This window comes from Falco punctatus (assembly GCF_963210335.1).
Source record: "Falco punctatus genome assembly, chromosome: 1".
In the NCBI taxonomy this organism is placed as follows: domain Eukaryota; kingdom Metazoa; phylum Chordata; class Aves; order Falconiformes; family Falconidae; genus Falco; species Falco punctatus.
In genome coordinates, this window is record NC_137580.1 from 105688872 (window position 1) to 105712679 (window position 23808).

The following is a 23808-nucleotide window of genomic DNA, read 5'->3' on the forward strand; positions in this document are numbered from 1 at the left end:
AGCAGCGCCAGGAGCCGCCGCCGCCCGCCCGCCCGCTCGCCCTCCTCCTCACCCTCCTCCTCCTCCTCACCCTCCTCCTCCTCCTCCCGCCGCCGCCGCCCTTCCTCCTCCTCCTCACCCTCCTCCTCCTCCCGGAGCCCGCAGCCTCCTTGCCCTTCCCCCCCGGCCCCGCGAAGATGGTGGACCGCGAGCAGCTGGTGCAGAAGGCCCGGCTGGCCGAGCAAGCCGAGCGATACGACGACATGGCGGCCGCCATGAAGAACGTGAGTCCCGTCCCTTGTCCGTCCGTCGTCCTTCCCCACCCCCCGCCCCGGGGGTCCCGCGCCGCGCTCCCCTCGCCCTCCCCGGGCTGCGCCCCTCGGTGGGGGGGGGCCCGGCCGAGGCCGGGCTGGGCTTGGGGGGGGGGTCCCCCGCCGTCCCTCCGTGCGGCTCCAGCCCGTGGGCTGCCCCCCGCGGGGTCCCGCTCCCCTCGCCTGTCGCCGCCCGGGGACAGCCTGCTCCCTCCCGACCTCCGTCGCCAGCCCTGGGGCTCCCCACGCATCTTCTCTGTGCTGGAGCCCCCACCCAGTCCCACGCATCTCTCTTGCCTGTCGTGGAGTCCCCCCACGCATCCCTCTGCCCTGCCCTAGATCCCCCCCCAGCCCCACACATCTCTTCCCTGCCCTAGATCCCCCCCAAGCCCCACGCATCTCTCTCCCCTGCCCCAGAACCCCCCCAAGCCCCACGCGTCTCTCTCGCCTGCCCTAGGTTCTCCCCCCCCCCCGCAAGCCCCACGCATCTCTCTCCCCTGCCCTAGGTTCCCCCTGCCCCAAGCATCTCTCTCCCCTGCCCCAGAGCACCCCCACAGCCCCACGTGTATCTCTTCTGCCCTAGAGCCCTCCCCAGCCCCATGCCTATCTCTCCCTTGCCCTAGGCACACACCCCCCCCCCCCCCCCCATTGCCTCCCTTACCCTGCTGCCCTGTCCTCTGCCCCACGCATCACTTCCTTGCCCCATCCATCCCTTCTCTCCCCCCACGCCAGGCCCCTCTGCCTGCCCCATGCATCCTCTGCCATGCCCCCATCCCCACCAGCGCTCCCTGCCCTGGCCCAGTGTGGGGGGCAGAGGAGCCAGACCTGGGGTGCGACGCTCCCTGGGGGGTCATGCCAGCTGGGGGGCTGCCAAGCCCCGTGGGGCAAGGCTGTGGGGAAACCTGGGGCCGGGGGGGGTGGGGGGGTGAGTGGGTTTGCGTGCACACCTCTCCCCGCTGCCGAAATACCTCCCCGTTGCTCCCATGCATCCCCTGCCGCGTGTGGTTGGTGAGGCTGGTGTGTGTGCTCATGACCCCAATGATCGGGAGCCCTTTCGCTGCCAAAGCTCTTATTTTTACTGCACTTGGTTGGAGATTTATGAATTGAGTCATGTTGTATTCATTTCACGCTCTTAAAATAAAGACTCTGCATATAGCAGGCTGATCTGATTTGTGACACTGAACGCTCCCCTTCAATACTGACATTTTGACAATATAAGAAGGGGAAAAAAAACATATCTCTGATCTGATCTTGCAAACAAAGCAATCGTGGGAGGCAGGATCAAGTCATTCCAGAAGATTCTGCATTTGTCATATTGCAGAGAGGCTAGACTGGGTGGAGGGAGGGAGGGGGTGCTTTAAAGGGGAAAACTGTTCTTTATGTTTGTCTTCTTAGTCAGGTCTGAACCTTTGCGAGGAGCTGGGGTGTCCTCCCTGGCTGATGAAAAGTGAATGCTGATCTAGGAATGTCGCAGTCTGCCGTGGGTGCAGCTCTGTTTGCCCATATTGCACCATTTTGTCAATAACCTTGCATTTATCAAACAGACAAAACTGTCACAGCCCGAGAACAGGGAGGGAGGAGATGTCTTATCAAGAAATGAAATATAGATAATCAGAACAAGATATTATCATATTAAACTAACTGGGCTATTCCTTTGCTGCACTATGGCTTTTATACCATTTTGTTATAATGGCATCTATTCATTTTAAAGCAAAGCCTGCTGTGTGAGCAGATCCTACAGCTCATTTCCTACGGATAATACAGCCGCTATGACAAAGCCAACAGGGATATGCCTGGGACACACAGCCATGTTGCAGTATTCCCGCTGGGCAAATTTCCCTAGCCTGCTTACCCAGGCTCGGTGTTTAAACTGAAGGCGTTGTTAGAGATTATATATATGCTTTTTCCTTTCAGTCCTTACTGGCCCTGGTGAAACAGTAACCCGGGCTAATGCAGCTTATCAGTTGCTGTGTAGTTTGGCCGTAAGAAAATGATTCACAGCGGGAGTGCTGATGCCTCCCGTGACAGCAAACAAAAGGCAGAGCTTTGTTCTTCATTTCTGCACGATGCTGCCCAAACTCCGGCACGGTCAGTCTGGCAGTGATGGACATGTCACACTCGGTTATCCCTGTCACCCGTCCTGTGTGCCGCCCATCCCCCAGCTCTGGTTGTGCAGGAGGCTGATGACCTCGCACTCATTTCCGTAGCAACGCCTAGTGATGTCATATGCCATGGTCCAAGCTGCAATGCACCCAGGTGGTAGCAGAGAGCATGCGGGCTGTGTCTAGCTAAGGTGATGCAGAAGCATTCCCATGGTCGTCGCCGTTTTGTCTCCTGCCCTCCAAAGCCAGCCACCCATTTGCTTCCTTAACCCCGTGCTAAGAAATGCCAGGTGGCTTTCCTTCAAAGCCCGGCGTGCTAATGATGTGCATAAAAGAAGATCGTTTTCCTGCAGCTTGATCTCACTGTTGCATTTTGGGGGTCGCCAGATGGGTGGTGACACGGCAGCCAGGCACATTGTTCAGCAAGCCTCTGCCCTGCCTGCTGGGTAGCCTGTGCTGCATGGCCATTTTAAGGGTTTAAAATTGGTGTGCTGGGGCTCGTGCTGTTTGCTGATTCATCCAGCACTGCTTGCCACAGCAAGCAAAGAAATATATATATATTTCTTATATATATATATAAATTCTAGCTCCTTTCTTGCTGTCGTGCCCCTAATCAGTATGTGCAGTTGCATGGCTGCTGCAGTCACAGGACTTCTTCAGCCCCCAAATGTCGTGGGTTTACTGGGGAGTCTCGGTAAAACTTAGCAGACGTTCTCTTTGCTTAATGGAGGGAGCAGAAGGTGATGTTGGCACCCAGGAAGGGTGCAGAGCTGGGCCTGTTGGTCCAGGTTATGGCTGTATGACCTTGGTCATGTCCCTTGTCACCTCGGCGTTATCTGGGGGTACAGTCAGCCCTATAATGTGCTGGAGAGCAGGAAAGCTCTCCGCTGATCCCCAGGGTGGTGGCCGTGCCCACTGGTCAGTGGGCAGGCATTGGCCTTGGGCTTGCCATCCCAACCGATGCTGTGCCCAAGCGGCACCGGTGGTTTCCTTCCTGGCTCGCTGGGTTTTTCTGCCCGCAGTGGTTGAGGTGGGCTGCCTTTTTGTCTGATTCAGCTTCACAAAGAGTTTACCGTCCGATCCAGCGCCAGGGCTGTGGATCGATAGCCATTAGCTGGGGAGCAGCGATGCTGCTGGAGGCTTTTTGGAGGTGGAGCCCTGCCAAGCCCCTGGTGGGTGCTGCCTGGGGAGCAGAGCACATGCCTTCCTATAGACCTTTATTGCGGGGGGGGGGGGGGGGGGGGGGGGGGGGGGGGGGCAGAGGGGGATGCGCAGGTGAGCGAGCAAGATGATTGCAGTAACTTTCGCAGGAAATAAGTCACCTAAAATGGGTCGGGGGAGGATTATTACATTGCACCTTTGTATCATGTAGGTGTGGGACCATATGGCAGAGTCCTTGAGCTCACCTGAAGGACCCCTGTGAGGGGGAATATTGGCTATTTGATTTTGGGGACCCAACCTCTGCAGCAGGGCCGGGGCTGTGCTGTGTGTGCGTGCCATCAGTGGTGGTGGGTGTGGAGGGGTGAACGTCGGAGATGCTGAAAAGCAGACAGCTGCTGCCCAGGCTTTAGGCACAGCTGGCTCTCGGTGCAGTAAATGGCTGTGGTGGGTGGAGGAGGAGAGCAAGCGTGGGGGTCCGCAGGCCTTCCCTGGCGTGGGATATGCAGGCTTCTGCCATGCTGCTCACCAGCCTGGCCACGCTGTCACCCTCTGCATCCAGTGACCAGGTTAGTGCAGGCAGCGGGGCTTCACGCAGATAGCAGGCTCGTCCTTGGGAAGAGGGGGAGTAACACAAATCCTTCCTATCTGGAAAGTCCCAGGGGAGTGGAGCAGGGATGATTAGCTGCTTTCTGCTTTGCAGCGTAGACGAGACAAAAGGGTGAGGTGGAAAGGCTTCTCCAGGAGGAGTGCTGGGCAGGCCATCTGTGACAGTAGGGAGGGAGCAAGGAGTGTGAGCTGCTGTAGTAGCACTTCCCAGGGGGGCCGGGGAAGGCTTTAGAGAAACCATTTCCAGTGGAGAGGGTACATTAGCATCTAATGGCTATATCGATGCCTTTGCTGCCACCCCTTGTGCAGGTATCTTGGATGCTGCTGAGCCTTGTGGCACCTCCTGGACCCACTGCAGCATACATCTGCTCTTACACATAGCAGTCCTCTTGCCCTTTAGCAGCAAAGGGCTTGCTCAGACCTGAGTGATGGTGGTGGGGCGGTGCAAAACAGTGTGACTCACAAGCAGGGAGCAGGGCTTCCTTCCTGGAGATCCACAGGGTCAGGGCAGGATGGCTGCTGTGAGGAGCTAGAAGCTTCCGATCTCGTAACGGTTCACGGTGTGGGTTGTCTGCGTAAATCGGCCTCAGGACCTTGTAGGCTGAGTTGCACAGCTGCCCTTAAGCCTCGGACAGTTAGCAACATGCCCTGTACACAAGTACAGTGGGCACTGCACACATTAACTATATTAAGTGGCGAGTCATCAGCAGCTCAAGCTCTTAGAAATTCCCCTTTAAGCTCCTGGTAAGTCTTTATCTATGAGCTTTAGGAAAAGCCATTGACTTGTGAGCCCATGCTGGTTTTCTCTCAGTTGGCCAACTGTATCAGGCAGGTGTGGGTCTGATTAGAAACAGCTTTTTTTGAACTGAATGGAAGCGATACTGAGACTGTGGTGGAGAATTTAGCTGTTGAATCCTCTGCAGATGTCTAGGGTACATGGAAACAGCAAAAGCTCTTGGGCAGGGGCTCTCCAAGAGGCTTTAGATGTTGTGGGCTTAGCCAGTAGATCTGTTGGATGGTGGCTAGCCCTGAAAGTACGAAAAGGTTGGTGGGAGTTGTCTTGATTGCCCCCCACCCCCACTTTCTTGCGCTCCTTCTTGTGGTTAAAGATGGCTGGCTCATCAGGATATTTTTTTGGGAAAACAAAATAAGCTTCATAATATATATGGACAAGCCCTATCTGCCTAAGCTTTGTTCACCAGTTGATCCCAAAGTTTCTGTGTGGAATAGGCTCCTTGGGCACTGGCGATGTGAACTTGGGCTTTCTAGAAGCTGCAGGAACAGCAGTTTAAGGGCTGCTATGGAACTTCAGCTGCAGATCGGAAACTCCTGCACCTCTGGAGCATATGCACTCTGTTCTTGGCTTGTCTCGTCTCAACTGGCTGGTGTCATTTGGCACCCTCTTAGCAGTCCTTATGAGTGTGCTGAATGGTGCTTTTAGAGAAGTGAGGGCTATTCAGGTAATTGTGTTGTATCCCTCTGCTTCCTGCTGCTGGGTGATGGCTGGAACTACCCATGGCCATTCTCTGGGATCTGGATGGTGAGCGGGGGAGATGAGGAACATGGCTGCTTCCTTGCCTTCCGTTGCTGGTAGAAGGAAGATTTTTCTTGAGGATCCCCATCATTATTATTTTTTTTCCTCTGTGCCAGCTCTTCACCGTGTGTTACTGGACCACTTCATTTTAAGCTGTTTTCTTGAGTCTGGGCCGACAGCGTTAGAGCTGGTCAGGAGCATGGACAGCTTGGCTTTCTACATAGGAATAAGAAGGCTCAGCCTCGCAAACCTTAAGATCAGGGAGGTGGAGTAAGGGCGACCCGATGGTCCCCAGTAGCCCATGGAGAGTCCTGGCTGGACCAGGGTTTTGTTCCCAGGCTGGTAGGTGACCCCAAGCCCCTTCACTGTCTTAAGTGCAAGGATGTTCAGAGCTCGATATTTCACGGCACCGCTCCATACTGGGGTGTCACATGCTTGGAAGGAGCACAGTTAGGGCTGAGATGGGGAACGATGTCAGTGTGCACAGGCGGAGGACTGGAGCTGTACCAGCCAGCTGCCCTTCTGCCTCGCGCTGAAATGCTGGGATGGGGCCATTCAGGGTGGGTTTGAGCTGTACTGATGGAAGGACTTTGCAAAGGCAAAATGCACATGGTGGGAGCTTTGTCAGCTTGTGTGGTCAGCGGCCTCTGGTGGTGTTGTACCTGTGAGCAGTCACCTAACCTTGGATCCAGTCTTCTGTATTTAATCTCTAAAGAATTTGGGCTCCCTTGGGTTTAGTGAACGCTCGGGGACAACATGAGCAAGCACGTGCCAGCCGGCCTCCCTGGGTGTTGTGGACCTGCAGATTTGGGTAGGACGAGGTGTTGAGTGTGCCGATCCTCGTGCCACGAGGCATCAGAGAGGATGAGATGTGCTTGTCACATTTGCCATTTTGATCGATGCAGTTAGGAATTGACCTGTCAGCTGTGACTCTTGAGGGTGCAAGAAGAAGCGTGTCTCAGGGTGCTGCTGATGGAGCAAGGGCTGGGAGAGGGGAATGGGAGAGGGTAGACTTTACATCTGGAGAAACCTGCATGGACGGTGACACATCTGGCAGGGTATGACACACAAACTCTGCAACTGAACTCTTCAGCTCCTGTTTTGAGCAGCTTCATGCCAAGTAAACCATGTGCAAACAAACGCATGGGAAGTCGTGTGCAAGGGTTCATATTTAGGGAAAATAAACAGTCCAAGCTTTTGTGTGTCCAACTGCCAATGCTTGAGTAACCAGCTGCTTCTTGGGAGGTGGCCTTGTCTGAGCTCAGACATGCCCCTGGATGCGGAGCACTGCTGGACTCGTCGGTACTGCTTCTCTCCCTTGGCAGAGGTGAGTAGCGTGTTGGGAGCTCAATACCTGTCTGGCAGGGAAGAGCAAAAAGGACCGTCTGACTAGTTCAGACTAGAGCTAGCTGCTCGGTGGATCCCAGCCGGGCACCAGGCTGCTCAGGGGCAGGTACAGAAGAAGGGGTTGGAAAATGCCTCTACGGTCTGACCCGAGGGAGGCTTTCCTCGGTTGTCTGGGGCATTTAGGACTCTGCAGAGCTGAAGCTGCCTTCTGCTTTTCTGCCCGTTTCTACCTCCTGACCTGTGACTGACAGTGAAACATGAATGCGTACTGGAATAACTGCAGTACAAAGCACAGCAAAACAGGTTTTGCCTGGCTTCCCAAGCGTTTCTCCATTGGCAGCCTTGATGGGATACAGGCATCGTCTTCCACTTCACCATGGCAAAGCTGTGATGCAGGGCATCAGTTGTCTTTGGGTAGCTGACGCACCCTTGATGCTTCTAGGCATCCTTCTACGCTTCAGTGCTCTGCAGCTCGATAGCTTTTTGTGCTAACTGGTTTGGAGCCAGCTTAGACCTTCTTTCCTTTGCTGTCCAGCCCTTCATCACTTCTTTCTGGAAGGCTGAAAGCCTTAACCAGCTTCTGCTTTTTACCGGACAGGTAGCTAACCTAGCTTGCCCTTGGCTGAAGTCTTCCTCCTTCCTATTAGATTCACATGACTGGAGGCAAATGGCAACCTGATGTCTGGAAAGCAGAAATTTAATGAAAACAGTCACAAGTATTTATTCAGTTTGGTTCTGCAAGCAATGGTCACTGCTGGAAAGAGGTACCTTGGAAAACCATTTTAGCACCTGCTGAAACGAAGGGGAAGGAGCTGTGAATTTATTGCTGTACTGTACTGGTGAAGATATGGTGGGTTTGTCTTTCGACCTCTGAAACCTTTGGCTTGACTTCTGGATACTGTTCCGATAATGAGCTGGAGCCAGTTTCACGCTGGTGGCAGTTAGATAAAACGCTTTGCCATGGCTGCTGGCTGGCAGGCCCTGCCTGTGCTCCTGCCGATGCAGCTTTCAGCCTTTGCAGATGGGGAAACTCTTGGTTTTTCCCCGATGGAATCAAAATGGCTTTGTGGGAACCCAGCCCACAACTCGCACAGTGCTGCCTGAACGCAGATGAGCGGTGGAGGACCCTGCAAGATGAGTGAGGCTGCGAGGGAGCGTGGCAGTGCTCTCCTGTGCAGGATTTGGGCAGTGCGCTGGCATTGCTGAGGTCTTAACTGGTCTCTGCTTCTGCCTTCCCCCCACCCCACCCCCGCCAAAGCAGAGCAAGCTTTGAGCAGCTGCGGGGGGACTTCACACATTTGCATTTGGTCTGGAGCAAGTAGGAAAGGGGAAGGATGCGGATCTGTGACCAGCCGGCTGTGGGGTTTGTGTAACTTGGTGGTGTGTCATCTCCTTGGCTGGGCATGGCCAGGGCTGTTAGAGCCAGCTTTCTCTTTTCGTTCCCCTGGCTGCTCGATCTGATGAGCAAAGTCCATCCTCCCACCATAAAATGAAGGAAAATGGTGACAAAAGGACTTTCATTCTGCTCTTTGAATTTTTTATTTTATTTAAGTAAGAGGCCTGTTTCCTTTCTCCAGAGTCCAGGTGTCAGGGATGCTGGATTCCTCCCCATGGCCCTTGTGGGAAGCCTGCCTTGGGGAGGAGCTCGGCAGTGGGATGGCTTTGTCCAGCTTCTCCGAGGGCACAATGATGGTGAGCCCAAGCTGCCGCATCTCTCCAGCCTCTCCAGTGGGCCAGAGCCCCAGCAGGTGCTGGGGCTGGTGGAGCACAGGGCTTGATGTTCACCCAGGAGTCTCACCATGGTTTGCAGTGACACTTTGCCTGGTAAGGTCTGGAAATGCCCAGAAATGGTAAATTCTGGAAAATAGAACTGAAATTATGAGACAGCAATCCTTGGGCTGCAGGAAACTGATGAGACTGTCTGCCAGAAGCTGTGCCTTTGTGGAGCTGGTGAAACAAAAGCCTTTGCCTGTTTTAAGTACAAACTTCCCCAATCTCAGGTTTTTCTGTGCTAATCCAGATTTCATCACATCTCAGGAATGATCCAGCACATGCTCAGTTAGGTATTAAACAAACCTGATTTTTTTGGCCCGAAACTAGTGATCTAGTGACCAAAGGCAGTGCATTAGTTAATAGCAGTAGGAGAGTAACTTGAGAACATGTCACTGATGATGGCATGAGATTCCCTTAAAGTGATCCCCAGATTAGGGATTAGAGTACTTAATGCTTTTGTTCTATAAAGGAGATGTTAGAATTGAGTCAGTCTATGGGTGTTAGAGGCAGCTGCACTTGGACGAACACAAATCTGCGGGGACTCAAAGTACAAACCGTTCTTTAATTGTTTGCAAATTCCCTCTGATCTTACTGGATGGGTTGGCTTGCTTGGGGTGTAACTTTGCTTACGTACCAGGCAAAGCCACTTGGCATGTCAGTATGCTTCTGATTCCTCTCTAAGATGGTTTCAGCAAGGCTGTAGGAAAACACCAGCGAGAAGTCTCAGCTTCAGTGTTAAGGTTGCTGATGAACATGTTGTTTGGACAGTTGTGGTGCTCCGCAGCGTAAAGTTTATTAATAGTAGTTGGGAGAAGCTGTTGCTGTGCTGTATGCTAACAGATATGCTGGAGAACTGCTGTAGGAGATCTGCACTTGTAAAAGACTAATGCTTAGTATTCAGCAGTGAATGAGAACTTGGGGAAGATTAACAGCCTTTGATTTGCACTCGCTGAGGAAGGCATCGGAGCTTTGCCTGTTTATGCTGTTGGGCTTAGTTATGTGGGGTGAATATTTCATTACCTTGAAGTTTGGAGCTTGGCTTCTTGCATTTGGTGGTGTCGAGATGTCGGCGCCTGAGAGGCTTTGTCACCTGTAATGGACTGAGATCAAGTCTGTGGGAGTAGTCCCTTGGGCTTCAAAAGAGGGCTGGGAGGAGATAGCCAGAGCCAGGTGAGGGTAGTCAAGTCCAGAGTCAGATCTAGAATAGTAAACTGACCCTCCACATAATGTAAAATTAGCTGCAGTGTTCCAGAAAGCTGCCAGAGCAAAAACTTGACTTTCTGTTCTGCAGGTTCATTTAAGAAATTAAATAAAATAGTCTTTGCTAGAGGTGTGTAAGATCAAGCCTGAAAACCCTGAAGCAGTGGGAGGGTAAAGTACATCTGGGGGGGTAATCACCTTACTTGCTGATGCAGAAATTAAAGCTATCATGGAGTTGGCGTGCTGGAGGTCCACCTGGGTGTTCTGGAAAGTCTCTTGCTTAATCTGGTAAAACACGTTTCAGACACTGCAGGGAACTGCTGGTTCTGCAGACCAAAAGACCTAGAGTAAAAATCTTGGGTCTTTTATTTTTTGGTGGTTGGTATTTTTTTTTTTAAAAAATATTTCCAGAAGCTTACCTTGATGTGCAACGGAGCAGACTTTCCCAATGTGTTTGGGGTAATGACACAGAGTGGTTAAAAACTTACGTGCTGGCTGCAGGGAGTTGTTTGCATGGTTGCAGCTTCTCCCGTTTCATCCTGATGGAGCAGCAGCTTGCCAGCTATCGTGACAGCCACGGCTCTACCATGCAGGAGGAAGCCATGCCAGCAGCCAGGGGATTACCCAGTTCATCCTGCTCCAGCAGACCTGGGAGCAAGCTTGCTCAGCGGCCAGAACTTGCTCTCAACCTTTCCCTGGGTGTCCTGCCCATGGCACGTTGTCTCTTCCCTCTCTGCTTGGTTCAGCTGGGTAGAGGTCATGGGTATGGCATAATGCTGCCATTTTTTTGAGCCCCTGATTAAGGACAAGCCCTGGCACTTGAAGCTCCGGGGAGGATTTGATGATCTGGTGGCAGGGTGCTTAGCGCCTGGCAGTGGGGCTGGAGGTGAGCAGGAAAGCACTAATATCTGAGCCAGATTAGTACTCTGAGAAGCTGTGAGGTAAGTCTTTAAGTAGCTAATGCTCCCAGCAGCACTAAACACCCTCCCCACATGAAACTTGATTAATTTATATAGCGTGTCCCTGCTTATGTGCTGGTGGCCCTGATGTCTGTCTAGCCTGGGTTTGTTTTGCCGTAAATTGGAGGGGAAGAAAAAATAGTCACTCTTCCCCAATGTTGACCAAGCCTTAAGACTCCGGAAATGCCCAGTGGTTGTCCCACGGATGGCTGCTTCAGCTAAAAAGCCTGTGAGTGGATGGACTTTTCTGAAGAATAATGCCTGAATGGGAAAAAAAACCCAAACCCACCCTAAGGTCTTTAAACTTGTACAGAAGTGCTGTTGAGGAAAGAGCTGCAGTTACTCTTCAAGGGCTTTTCAGCTCATACCTAGAGAAGTTTAATGCAGCCCAGAAGAGCCTACAGAAATCACTGAACTGTCATTCTCCTCTCAAAAGGAGCTACTCTGAGCTCCTAAAACGTTCACCGTGCTCCAAGAGCACGTCTGAGCTGCCACGGCAGTGGTGTGCTGTGGCACTGTTCTTCTACACCCTTTGCAGAAAGCCTGGAGAGAAGGCCTGTATCAGCGGGGAACAGACTGGATAATCCGAGGCAGGAGAGCTCTCCGGGCGGTTGGGTGATGGAGAAGGATCTTGGGCTGCTGCTAAGGTGCTTGCAGAAATGCGGAAGTGGGCAGATGATGCTTGCCAGCCTGCCATATCTTGGGGAAGGAATAGCTTGGCATCCCTTCTGTCGCTTTGTAGTTAGCAAGCAAAGGTGCTGGTATCCCATCTGCTGGAGCCGGTGTGCTGAGCCCTGAGTGACAGCCCTGTTAAGTGCTGGGACTGATGTGGCTCGACTTGCTGCTTTCTCCATCTGGTGGCAGGAAGGCACTAGACCAACAGAGATGATTTTTTCCCTAGAGTTTTTAATAGGTACGAGGTAGCTAGTGGCAGCAAGACAATGAAGCAAGTTGTCCTATGACCAGTTTTCATCTCGTTTAACAGCCTTTCAGTCAGGGCGACGGGGACCGGGTTGTTAATAAGGAAAACAAGAACTTGGGCGTCATTCCTTAATGGCTCAAAAAGCAGATACTACATGGCTGTGCAATGCTAATTCCGAAATGGTTTGTAGCTCTAAGCTGATGCACTTGAAGAACAAACGCGATGCCCGTGTTGGGAAGCTGGAGTTGTTCCTCCCAGCTGGTTATTGCGCTGTGTCGGGGTTGCCCTCTGTCAACTCAATAGCCAAGATCTTGAGAACGTGCCTGGAAGCCGTGTATGGAAGGCAGGCAGATGCTCCCTTGTGCTTGCCTTATCTCAGAAGCTGCAGAAGAAGCTGGTGAGGCAAATCGATGGCATCCGAGTGTTTTGCAGGCGGAAAAATTTGAGCCGTTAGACCAAACGCTGGGACTGCAGTGCTGCAGATAAGGGGTGGTACGTGGAAGGCCACTACCAAATGCAGAACAGGAGCAGCTCCGAGCTCTGCTGTTGTCACTGGCTTTCTTGCCTTGGCTCCCTTACGACCTTTTCTGTGCAGGAATGACCACAGTAGTTGAAACCTGCATTTTCTGTAGCCGAAACTCATCAGGGCCAGACTAAAACTGGAGGAGATCTGCAGGCTCCACGGACCAATCAAACCTGCATGTAGCATGATGAAATTCCCTTTGGCTTAAGTAGTTGTTAAGCTACAGAGGCTGGTGAAGTAAATGAGCTCTTGGTTTTCACGTCTCCCTCCCAATTTAAAGACTTTGTCTTGGGTGGTTCAAAGTCACCTTAAGTGAGGAAGGCTGCAGGTTGGGATGAAAGCTGCTAACTGCGGGAGCATGCAGAAATCCTAATCTGTGCCTAGAGTGCCTAAGTAGCCTCTGAGATCCAGTTATGCTACAAGCAATAAACAAGTAATTTGAAACTTAATGGCAGAGCCATCCCATGTGGCTTCAGCCACTGCCCTGTGACGAGAGCTGCCCCCGCCAGCTTAAAAAATAGGAACTAGCATATGATTATTCATACTGAAACAGCCAAAGGAGACAGCAGTGGGGAAGTAACTTCTACCCACTGCCTGCTTGCGCTTTTCTGGTCTTCGCTGAGATGAGAGGAAGGGCTCGACCTGCAGCTGAAAATCCCCTGGCTGTGCTGAGATAAAACACAGAGAGGACAGCGGAGGGGGCCAACAAGGAGAGGAGTAGCTGTGGTGTGACTTCCACTTCAGAAGTATGACATGGGGGAGAAGGCAAGAGTGCAGGGCAGGGGAAAGACCCAAACCAGCGAAATCTGGTGAGATTTGAGATTTAGGTAGAGTTTAACACACGCCTGCTTTGTGTCGAAGTAGGACAGTGCTTAAGAAAAGCATCTTTGCGACTGCTGCGATGGTGTCATAGCGCAGCTTGCTCTGGAGGGCACAAGGAGAAACTGTTCTTGACTGGGCTGTGTGACATCTAGTCGTGACGGTAGTCAAACCACCGGGTAATGGTGATAATTTAACGTACTTGAGGGCAGCAGTTTCTTCAGGAGCGAGATGTAGGGCGAGATGTATTGTGGTTTAACCCCGGCTGGCAGCTAAGCCCCACACAGCCTCCCGCTCACTCCCTCTGTGGTGGGATGGGGGAGAGAGTAGGAAGAGTAAAAGTAAGAGAATTTGTTTAATAGGGAAAGCAAAACCCACGTACACAAGCACAGCAAGGAATTCATTCACCACCTCCCATCAGCAGGCAGGTACTCGGCCATCTCCAGGAAAACAGGGCTCTATCATGCATAACGGTGACTTGGGAAGACAAACACCATCACTCCCAATGTCTGTCCTTCCTTCTTCCCCCAGCTTTTTGTACTGAGCACAACGTTCTATGGTATAGAATAACCTTTTGGCTAGTTTGGGTCAGCTGTCCTGGCTGTCCCCCCTCCCAATTTCTTGTGCCCCCCCCCCCCCAGCCTTCTCACTGGCAGGGCCTGAGAAGCTGAAAACTCCTTGACTTAATATAAATATTGCTTAGCAACAGCTAAAAGCATCAGTATGTTACTAATATTATTCCCACACCAAATCCAAAACGCAGCACCGTACCAGCTACTAGGAAGAACATTAATTCTATCCCAGCTGAAACCCCAGAACAAGATGGGGGTAGAAGAACCCCAGCAGTCTGCCTGGCATGTCACCTCCAAAATGACAGCACTGGGGCTGCTGAGGGCTGCCTGGTGCTTGCAGGTGGGTGATGGGGTCCCACCGTGAGACAGTGGCTAATGGCCTGGCTGCAGGTAGTCGGGAACATTTATCGGCTGTTTTGAGCCTGAAGGGGTGGTGTGCTGGTTGCTCCACTCACCGGTGGCTTCAGAACACGTAAGAATTTCAGTGGTGGGACTTCTGGCCAGAACGCTGTTACAAAAGCACGTTTGCCATTTAAAAAAAAAAAAAAAAAAAAAAAAGAAACAGAAAAGGGGACCTTCAGGCCAGACCTCAGCGTGACTAACAAGCTGCATGTGAAGGAAAACAAGGCCATTGCCAGGGTTTCCGTTGAGAGATAACATGCTTAATTACATGGTGCAGGAGCTGTAGATAGAACAGAGGAAATACAAGTGCTGAGGAGATGGCTGTTGTGTATCCTGGTGGAAGAGGAGCTCTGGTGATGTTGAAAAGCTGTTCTCAGCAGACACTTTGAGGTTCTCGTGGTTGTCTTGTCTCTCTCCAGGAAAGCTTGGCTCCTTTGTAGATGTCTGATGTCTGCAGGGACTCAGGATCCCTTCTAGGTGATGAGAAAAGCCAAAGAGTTGGGGTTTATAACATGGATTAAACTGTCAAATGTTGATGGTATTCCCCAGGGAAAAATATCTGGGTCTGCTCAGCTTGCTGTGCTGCATGCTTTTAAGATAAGACATCAAAGCTAGGTAGGAGCCATAAACGGGTGGGCACTTGGTTATAAAACTAAATGAAAAGCATATAAGGGTAAACGGGTAACACTAAATCCTGTGATGGATCTCCATTGCAGCTACTGAAGGGTCCCCAAAAAATATTATTTTGTGATGTACTCAGAAATAATAACTTCAGACCTACTGATGCAAGGTGAGAAGTGGAGGGTAAGAGTCCTGGAATAAACCCCATAAGCAAACTAACCTGCCGCTGGCTGAGAGCAAACCTCCCCTGCAGGGCTCAAAACAGCCTGCTAGTGAGGGTGCTTCCGGAAGGAAGGTGCAGTAGGACCAACGGCTGGGTTTTTGGAGAGCTCTGGACCTTGCCGTTAGGGGCAGGTAAAGTTTGGCACGCACCCTGGCTTCTCCGCGTGAGGCTGAACCTTCCCCTGGTGCAGCGTGACACGTGGACGTGCCAGGGGCATGCCAGGTTTTGGACAGAGTGCTGAGTCAGAGCTCGCAGCTGTGGTAGAGAAATGGGCAGAACCTTCTCCAAGATTGTGCTGCCTCTGAAGAGCTTTGTTGCAAATCGGAGGGCTTTGATTTGCACAAACCTTGGGACTCCAGCAGTAGAAACCCTAAACTTCCAGTAGTTTTTGTCCAACAGGATCTGCTGGACTGTCACCCTGTGGCTTTAGGGCACTTTGGGCCTTGGTGGTGCAGATGCTGCACCCTCAAAGGCTGCAGGAACTGGTGAGACTGGAACTTGGCAGCGTCCTGGAGCTCGGTGATGGAGTGTGCCTCCAGGCCAAAGCTTGTCCCTGTAGATGCTCCATGCCAAGCCCAGTGCAGACCTGCGCTCCCCAACTGGGTGTCTTCTCTGCTTCTGCCCCTTAGGCAAGGCTCCTGCCCAGCACCGGGCTGCCTGCAGCCTGTGAGGGGTCTGGCTCCTGGCACACGTGTCACCTGGTGTCACCTGGTGTGAGGCGTGGGGGGAGCTCTTGCAAGTAGGACCATTGCCTGCAGGCTGGCAGTGAAACGAGAGGCACCACAGCTGAGGTTCCCTGCTGCTCTGCGTCAGTAACGAGCCAGTCTTGTGGCTGGGCTGGTTGGAAGGGAAGAAGCGGAAAGGAAGGTGAAAAAGGTCGTTTGGGTTTGTGTTTCCCCCCCACCTCCTCCTCAGAACAGCAAAAAGACTTGCATCTATCAAGCCACGTGAGCGTGTGGGCTCGCTCTTTGTGCTTGGCTGTTCGTGCCACTTGCAAGACCTTGACTCCATTTCAGCCGCATGCATCTGCCCACCCTCCCCTCCTGGTCTACGGGGGCACCAGGGTGAAACAAGGCTTGACAGTTGGCTGAGATTTGTGGTGCAAGTTCTGCTTTTCTCTGCTGTCAACCAGGGAAGTAAACTCCACAATGACTGAGCTTCCCAGGGAGCAGGTAGGCTTCCAGCCAGAGGCTGATGGCTTTGTGTTCCTGCCAAGCTCTCTTAGTGCCAAATTGAGATTTTCTTCTTTGGATATTTGAAGTCTCTAACCCCATGTAGCAGTGCTGGGAAGGGCATCAGGTGACCTAACACTCGCTGGGTTGGTCTGTATGTGAGGGTGCTGCCCTTCTTAATTAAAAACTGAGACCCCCAGGGTCTCAGTTAAGAAGGTGGAGGGTTCTGGTAATATGAATCTGGATGCTGGAAACAAACATTAGGAAGAATTCTCTGCAAGGGCTTGCGCCATGACCACTGCGATCTCTTCCAGGCCTGATGCAGGATATTGCCTTATTAATGTTACATCAAAGGCATTCAGTGCAATGCTTTTAAGTATATCAGAGCTTGCTGTTTAGCCTCTGGCTTGATTGCACTCGCTTTGTGTTGGTATCCTGCAGGGTCAGGAGAAATCAGCCTTTGGCTGGCCAGCACAGGCTTGCGGTGAAGACGCAGCCCTGCGTTCTCGTGGCAGGTTGCTGCAGCGGGTTCGGGATGGCCTGCGGATGGAGATGTTCACCCCTACAGCGCTGCTGGCAAAAGCCGCATGACGGTGACTGTCATGCTCCCACGAGGACAGAGTGTGTCGTGGCAGAAGACACCAGTGCAGCTTTCAGCAGTGCGGTGGGGCAGGCAAGCAGGCAGCAGCATCGCAGTGTGGTGCCGAGACGTGGCAGGCAGGTTCTGGGCAGACCAAGGGGCAGCGATGATGGCAGTTCTCAAAGGCAGCGTAACCTGGGATACGTCTTTTCTGCCTTCCAGTGACTCTGTGATTGAGGCAGCGAAGTGTACCCTTGCTGTGCAGTATCTGGTGTCCTGGGCATCTTGAATTTTCTTCCTGCTGGGAGTGCAAGTGCCAGATGGTTTTCCTTTCTTCCTCTCACAGCTCAGTTGCAAGCTGAAATACGTGTAGGACTGCAGCCTCTTCCCTTCCCTCTCCGAGTGCCGAGGGATGCGATCCCTGTCGCTGGCCGTGTTACACCTCTGCTGTTTCTCTTCAGTGTTCTACCTTACTGGGAGCCTGGGTACTGCTAGGAAGTGGTTACGTGGTTAACAAGGCTCCCTTTCTGTCGTGATAAGTCCCCTGCAAGCTCCCTGGAGGAATCTGCTTTCTCCACAGGTGTACCTTCCATCTGTTAGCAAGTTAGTTGAAAGGATTTTGACAGGCGACTTTCTTCTGTAATCCTTAATAGCTTCGAATTTAAAAATGTTTACGGCAAAGCTAATCCTATGAAACTCCCCGTAGTTAGAATAAATCTGTGCTCCAGCAAGGCTCTTCTGGTGAGAGGAGGTAAATCTACTTCTTTCTGCAGTGATAAATATCTGCAGACTCGGCTGTGGGGCAGCTTTAGAGTCACCTGCTTGGTCCACACTTGAAATTGGTATTTCTGCTCAGAGAGCGTCTCGCTAAAAGCAAGACCTTGTGATATGGTTATGATAACCATATGATGTGGTTATCAACCTTCACACCAGTGTCAGGGCAGGAGACTGTTGGAGTCGGCGAGTCTCTTATATCTATGTTGGATACTCCATTTACAGCTGGGAGGTAAGAGAATAAGTCTGGCTGGGACTTCTGGATGTTTCTGGTCCCAGTTCCCTTATGGAAAGCAGGGTAGCTTAGATGGGACAAGACCCTGAGTAACCTGATGGAGTTTTGAGTATTTCCGAGGACAGACAATCCATAAAGCTCTAGGGCAGGGGGACACCTTCCTTGTGTTCCACTGTCTTTCAAAGATGGGTTTAACCTCGCAGTATCTTTAATTTATATTTGTGCAGGTGTCACTTGGAGGGAAGAATGAGTGGAGTCATTTCAAAGTTGTGAAGTCTTGTCAAAATAGAGACAACTAGAGACCTCTGAACCGGAGAGCACAAGGCAGGCTGGAAGCAGCATAGAAGCAACTTGCCAGGGGTATTTCAGCACGTTGCAGTCAGGCTGCATGCAGGGCTGAGCCTCTGCCCTGGCCCCTCTGCAGGAAGCAGCATATCAGACACAACCCAGGGCCGTGTGGTTAAACAGCCGCCGTCAGCCTGGCTGGGAGAGGTGGGATGTGGGTTAGTCTCCTGGCACCAGGAGCTGCTGGAAGGCCCAGGCATCACACAGCCTGCTTGCTTTGGCACTTGAAAGCTGGGAGCTGCGTTGGCATGCTGCCCCGTGCACCTTGGCCTGTATCGGTGGCGACTGCTTGTAAGTCACAGGAGATTTTGCCCTCTTCAATGTGATGCCCGTTCCCCTGCTCACAGGAGGCAGTTGTGCCTGGGTTGTGCCGTAAGACCTGCTTCTGCTTGGAGATCTGCTGGTCGCTGGTTCCCCTGCCAAGCTGTAGAGCATCTCGTGGAGCAGCACAGGTCCGCACAATGGCAGGAGGTGGGAAGGGGGGGCTGCTCTTGCTGCCTCTTCCTTGAGGAAAGGAGCAGAGAGGGTCTGGGTCAAAGACCAGAGTGCTCTGCGTGCTGCATGGCTGGAGCTTGGTTTTGGGAGAAGGCATGAGCCAGACCATGGCTGAACAGCTGCGAGGAGAGCTGCAGGCAGGAGTGGATGTTGCTGGAATGAGCAGGTCTATATTGTAGAAGCAACCGTGAGTCATTCCAGGCCACTCAAATGAGGTCCTGAGCTGGACCATCGTACACCTTCCAGCATGCACCCTTGGCCTCCTGATCACCGGGCCATAAAATGTGGTTATCTAGGCCTGGAATAAACCTTGTTCTTACAGATGCTTGTGAAAACGACGCGGTATTTGCAGAAGCCTTTCACATCCAAACCATTACCTAGTCCTTGTGAGAAGTGGCTGCAGAGAAGAGGCTTAGAGGTTCCTGCCCTGCTGGCACGCTTCCCAGGCAGCCAGCCCCGGGGTGTGTATGTGGCGGGGCGGTGTGCCCCCCGGGAAGGGGACAGCAGCGATTCCCAGGCTCAAAGTGCCACTTGACAGCTGCAACTACCCCAGCCGAGGGGCTGCACAGAGCAGCCCGGCTGCTACAGCGTTGTGAGCGGCTGTACCTGCCCCAGGGGCACAGAGCCCCTTGTATGGGGCACGGCATGGAGTCGAGGGTGGCACAAGCCCTTCCCAAGCTGCCCGTAAGGCAGGGCAGCTGCTGCAGCGGATGGGTGGCTGCCTGGCTGTGGCTGGAGGTGCTGCCCGGCTGGCTTCAGCCAGCGGTGGGGGTTGCAGGAGCTGGAATAAAGTCACGGCAGGATCAGGTGTGATGCTTCCCAGTAACTGAACCGGCCGAGGTGGTGTTCAGCCCACTTGAGATGACTCTGTGCTCCGTCATCTCCTTAATCCCTACGTTGCCGCGGTGCGTCAGGCAGGTGAAGCGATGCTGTACGTTAATGCTGCTGTCCTCAATGAAGAAAATCCTGGGTGGGAAGAACGTACTCTTGCTGTGCGAGCTTTGAAGGCCTTATCTGTGCATAAAAAAAAAATTCTATCGTATTTAGGCATCTCAGAAGCGTGCCCTGTGCTTATAGGAGACGGAAAAGATGAACACCCAGTAGCTGTGGCGGTGTTAATCCACACGGCTAGCTCGTAACCCTAGCCCATCGCCACCCTCTTGCTTTGGCTGTCCCTCTCGCCTCCGGCACAATCAGACTCTCATCCTGCAGGTGAAAGCTTTCTCTTTCCTAGAAGATTTTTCTGATTCTGGAAAACACTAATCTTCTCAGAGATGGAGAATACCTGGAGTAAAACCCAGTGCACCCCTCGTGCTGGGGGACTGGACCACGGCCTGCGTTCCCAGCTGGGTCGCTCTGGGATGGGAGCAGATGCTGGATGATGGAGCAGGACTTTGCGAGCCAGCTGCCCTTTCCTGCCTCTCGCTAGAGATGCACGGGAGCACCCGAACACGTGATGGGAACGTCGGATGGCTGGGGCTTAACCCAAGTGTGTCTCTTCTCTCTCCCTCTCTCAATGCAGGTGACGGAGCTGAACGAGCCTCTGTCCAACGAAGAGAGGAACCTGTTGTCTGTCGCCTACAAAAATGTGGTGGGGGCTCGGCGCTCCTCTTGGCGAGTAATTAGCAGCATCGAGCAGAAGACCTCTGCCGATGGGAACGAGAAGAAGATAGAAATGGTCCGGGCCTACCGTGAGAAGATCGAGAAGGAGTTGGAAGCGGTGTGCCAGGATGTGCTGAGCCTGCTGGACAACTACCTGATCAAGAACTGCAGCGAGACGCAGTACGAGAGCAAAGTCTTCTACCTGAAGATGAAAGGGGACTATTACCGCTACCTGGCCGAAGTGGCCACCGGTGAGAAGAGGGCGACCGTGGTGGAGTCTTCAGAGAAAGCCTATAGCGAAGCCCATGAGATCAGCAAGGAGCACATGCAGCCGACCCACCCCATCCGGCTCGGGCTGGCGCTTAACTACTCGGTTTTCTACTACGAGATCCAGAACGCGCCGGAGCAGGCCTGCCACCTGGCCAAGACGGCCTTCGACGACGCCATTGCCGAGCTGGACACCCTCAACGAGGACTCCTACAAGGACTCAACGCTCATCATGCAGCTCCTCCGCGACAACCTAACGCTCTGGACGAGCGATCAGCAAGATGACGACGGCGGAGAAGGCAACAACTAGACCCCCCCGATGGACTGGCAGCCGCACGCTGATGCTAACTACTGCAGTCTTTATTTTTTTCCCACGAGTGGGGGGGGGGTCAGGGGTGGGGGAGGGAAAGGGAGGGGACACCTTCCCAGGGAGGCCCCCCACAACCTGTCTTTGATTGCCTCGTTGACATTTTTGCCAAAACACCACTAGTGGAAGTCAGGCTGGCTGTGCTGGTATGGAATAGCAGCCTCACTGGCATATGGACTGTTCTGTAGATTATTAATACAAGTGGAGCTGTCTTTAATTTAACTTTATTGCTAGAAATAAAAGGGTTTTAAGATGAATTCGCGTGGATGGAATGGCCCTCGTTTTTAAGGAAAGCAACACAAAAAAAAAAAAAAAAAAAAGGAGTTCTGTGGTTCCAGTAAGGCTTCGTGCGTTTGTTTCTTCAGTCCAAGTGCCGTGTGTCCATACCACGTCGCGGGGCGTCTCTCTGCAGCGCTCTGCCTGGCAGGGCATAGCTTAAAATCCCCAAATTGAGAAGGAATTAAAAAAAAAAAAAAAAAAAAAAAAACAAACAAAAAAAAAAACCAAAAAACCCAACCAACCAAACCACAACCTAAAGAATTTGGGGCTTGCAAAGCCCCGGGATTTAGGCCATCCAATCTTCTTTTTTTTTTTTTCTTTTTTTTTTTCCTGTTTTGATTAAGATATTTATTAGGGTAGCTTACAGTATTAACACTAAATTGCAGTTTACAGTATTTCTACATTACAGCCATATGACATCAAGCCTTTGATTGTCTGTTTTTTGTTTTTTTTTCCTTTGCTAGTTCTTTTGGCTTGCCTTCCTGATCAGTCCTCGCCTGTGGACTGGCTTTAGCTATTCTGTGTCGCCCAAGGCAAGAAGACCGCCCGCCCGAGGAACATCAAAGCTGCTCTAGTTTTTTGGTCAACAGCTTAACAGGTGCTTGGCTAGCGGCTGTTTCAACTATTTTAAGTCCACAGCAAAAGGTTTAAGAACTTCATTAATTAGACAAGGGGGAAGTGTTTCAACTTAAAATGCCACTTAAATAAATAATAAAAAAAAATAATAAAAAAAATAAAATAAATAATAATAATAATAATAATAAAAAAAGAGCATTCAGGTCTGTATGTCATGTACTGTGTTTGGTATTTCAAAAGACCATCCTGATTTAAGGTGCCACAGCTGCTTCCTCAGGGATTGCACTGCCATTTCACTCTGCCTGACTTTCTCCCACTGTACCATGAGGTTTGTCAGCAGATCTCCGGCACCCAGGCTCCCTTGTTTGTCACCAGGGAAGCCAGGTGCGTTTTCCTTTCTCCTGGGGAAGCTTGTGGTGTAATGAGTGAACTTCAGGAGCTTAGAAACTAATTTGGTAGAGAAATCCTCAAGGGAAGAGCTACAATCATAGACGTTTCTATCAACCATCGGGAGCCCAGGAACTTAGTTCTCTTCTTGGCAAAATCTTTTCCAAGTCCGTCTGATCTGGCAGGGGGTGGGAGATGGGGCATCTGAGTTGCTTAGCAGGTAATACTTACCCCATTTTGAGTAAATTTATTTTTTAATTTCTTATTTTTACATCGTTGTTGGAAGTTCACTGCTGTTCTCTGGCTCGCGGAGTGCTGTGCCACGTAGCTTTTCACCTAAAGCTGCACAGTAAGGAAAATTCGCACTTGTGCATTTTTTTGTTTTGTTTTTTTTTGGAAAACAGGCTTTCATTGTCCCTTTTGAGAGTCAGTCCGCGAACAGCGCGTCGTGGTGTTGCACACACGGTACAGCCGCTCCTGCTGGTGGGTTGCATGGAGAGATGTCTCCAGCTCTATCCCATCTCCTCAGGGAGCAGCGGAGCCGAGGCCGGTGCTCGGCCTCCGGGTATTGCCCTGGCGTTGCTGGCAAAGCTGTTGGGTTTTGACCAGGATGCCTTTGCACGCAAAGTCTTGCCCAGCCTCGCCGGTGGCGAGCGAGCAAGCGCAGCCGCCGGGTGGACGGTGTGCAGCGTCCCGTGGCGAGATGCTCGCGGTGCCGGTACGTGCCGTGGACTGGAAGATCGCTTTAGGCTTCTTACCTTCCTTTGATTGACCCTCGTGTCCCCTGAGCAGTGTTGTCCCAGCTGTATAATTTGGAAGTGAATTTACTGGAATTACAAAACCTAGCTTTTTTTTTTTTTTTTTTTTTTTTCCTTCTTTTTTTTTCTTTTTGGCTTTTGCTCTGGCTGCTTTAGGAAACTTTGCAGGAGAGATGGCACAAGAGGGCTAAAAACAGAGTGGGGGTCAGGGACTTGATTTTTAAGCAGCTTGAATGGTTTCTTTTGTTTTTTAAGAGATGCACTTGCCTATGATACTGTCTCTCCAGTGAAATGATTACTGCTCCATTACTCTATTGATACAATATTGTGCATGCTAGTGTCGTATTTCTATACAGTAGCTTGAAATTTATTAACTTATACTGTAGATGTTATGTATTCCTATGACAAAATAGTCTTCAAAAATTTTTTAAAGTTTTTTAATTTATTTTTTTTTCTTTTGGGGGTAAAGTTTGCTCTACCAAATAGTGATCGTAACAAACTGATCTGTTATGGATGTTGCTATAGTGACATGCAATTATATATGATTTTGTTTTTAAAAAGGAAAAAAAAGCAAAAGAAAACACCAGTGTTAGCTTAATCTTAATGTCTGGTGTTCGTCATGGTGAAATTATAACTATTACAGTGTAGGAGAACAATGACTGTGTTCTTTGAATGAGCCTTTGTTTGTGCTTTTTGTCATGTTATGCAGTGAACTATTTTTAAGGTCTAATCAGTGATTATTTTTCCAACTCCGTGTTTCTGTAAGGAATTATTTCACACACGGACCATTCTTAGCAGTTTTTCCTCAGTGATGGAATATCATGAATGTGAGTCATTATGTAGCCGTCGTACATTGAGCAAATAAACTTACAGATCTGACGTCAGCGCTGCTTAATTGCTATCGCCTGTGTGGAGTT

At 51.4% G+C, this 23808-nt stretch overlaps 1 protein-coding gene across 2 annotated transcripts; it reads left to right on the top strand.

Moving 5' to 3' along the window:
* The first annotated feature begins 12 nt into the window (after window positions 1-12).
* YWHAG (tyrosine 3-monooxygenase/tryptophan 5-monooxygenase activation protein gamma) lies at window positions 13-23770 on the top strand. Of its 2 annotated transcripts, none has more exons than XM_080381952.1 (2): window positions 13-263; window positions 20178-23770. In XM_080381952.1, exons 1-2 carry the CDS (start codon window positions 177-179, stop codon window positions 20832-20834), a joined length of 744 nt encoding a protein of 247 aa, XP_080238078.1. In that variant the 5' UTR covers window positions 13-176; the 3' UTR covers window positions 20835-23770. The 2 variants fall into 2 exon arrangements, with proteins under 2 accessions (XP_080238078.1, XP_080238079.1); XM_080381953.1 differs by lacking the exon at window positions 13-263 and adding an exon at window positions 4680-16226.
* The last annotated feature ends 38 nt before the right edge of the window (window positions 23771-23808 follow it).

Bases quoted from the DNA above. Each gene is read 5' to 3' on its own strand.
- YWHAG (XM_080381952.1), top strand. From the start codon at position 177: ATGGTGGACCGCGAGCAGCTGGTGCAGAAGGCCCGGCTGGCCGAGCAA. The intron at 264-20,177 runs GTGAGTCCCGTC...CTCTCAATGCAG, and splicing joins TGGCGGCCGCCATGAAGAAC to GTGACGGAGCTGAACGAGCC.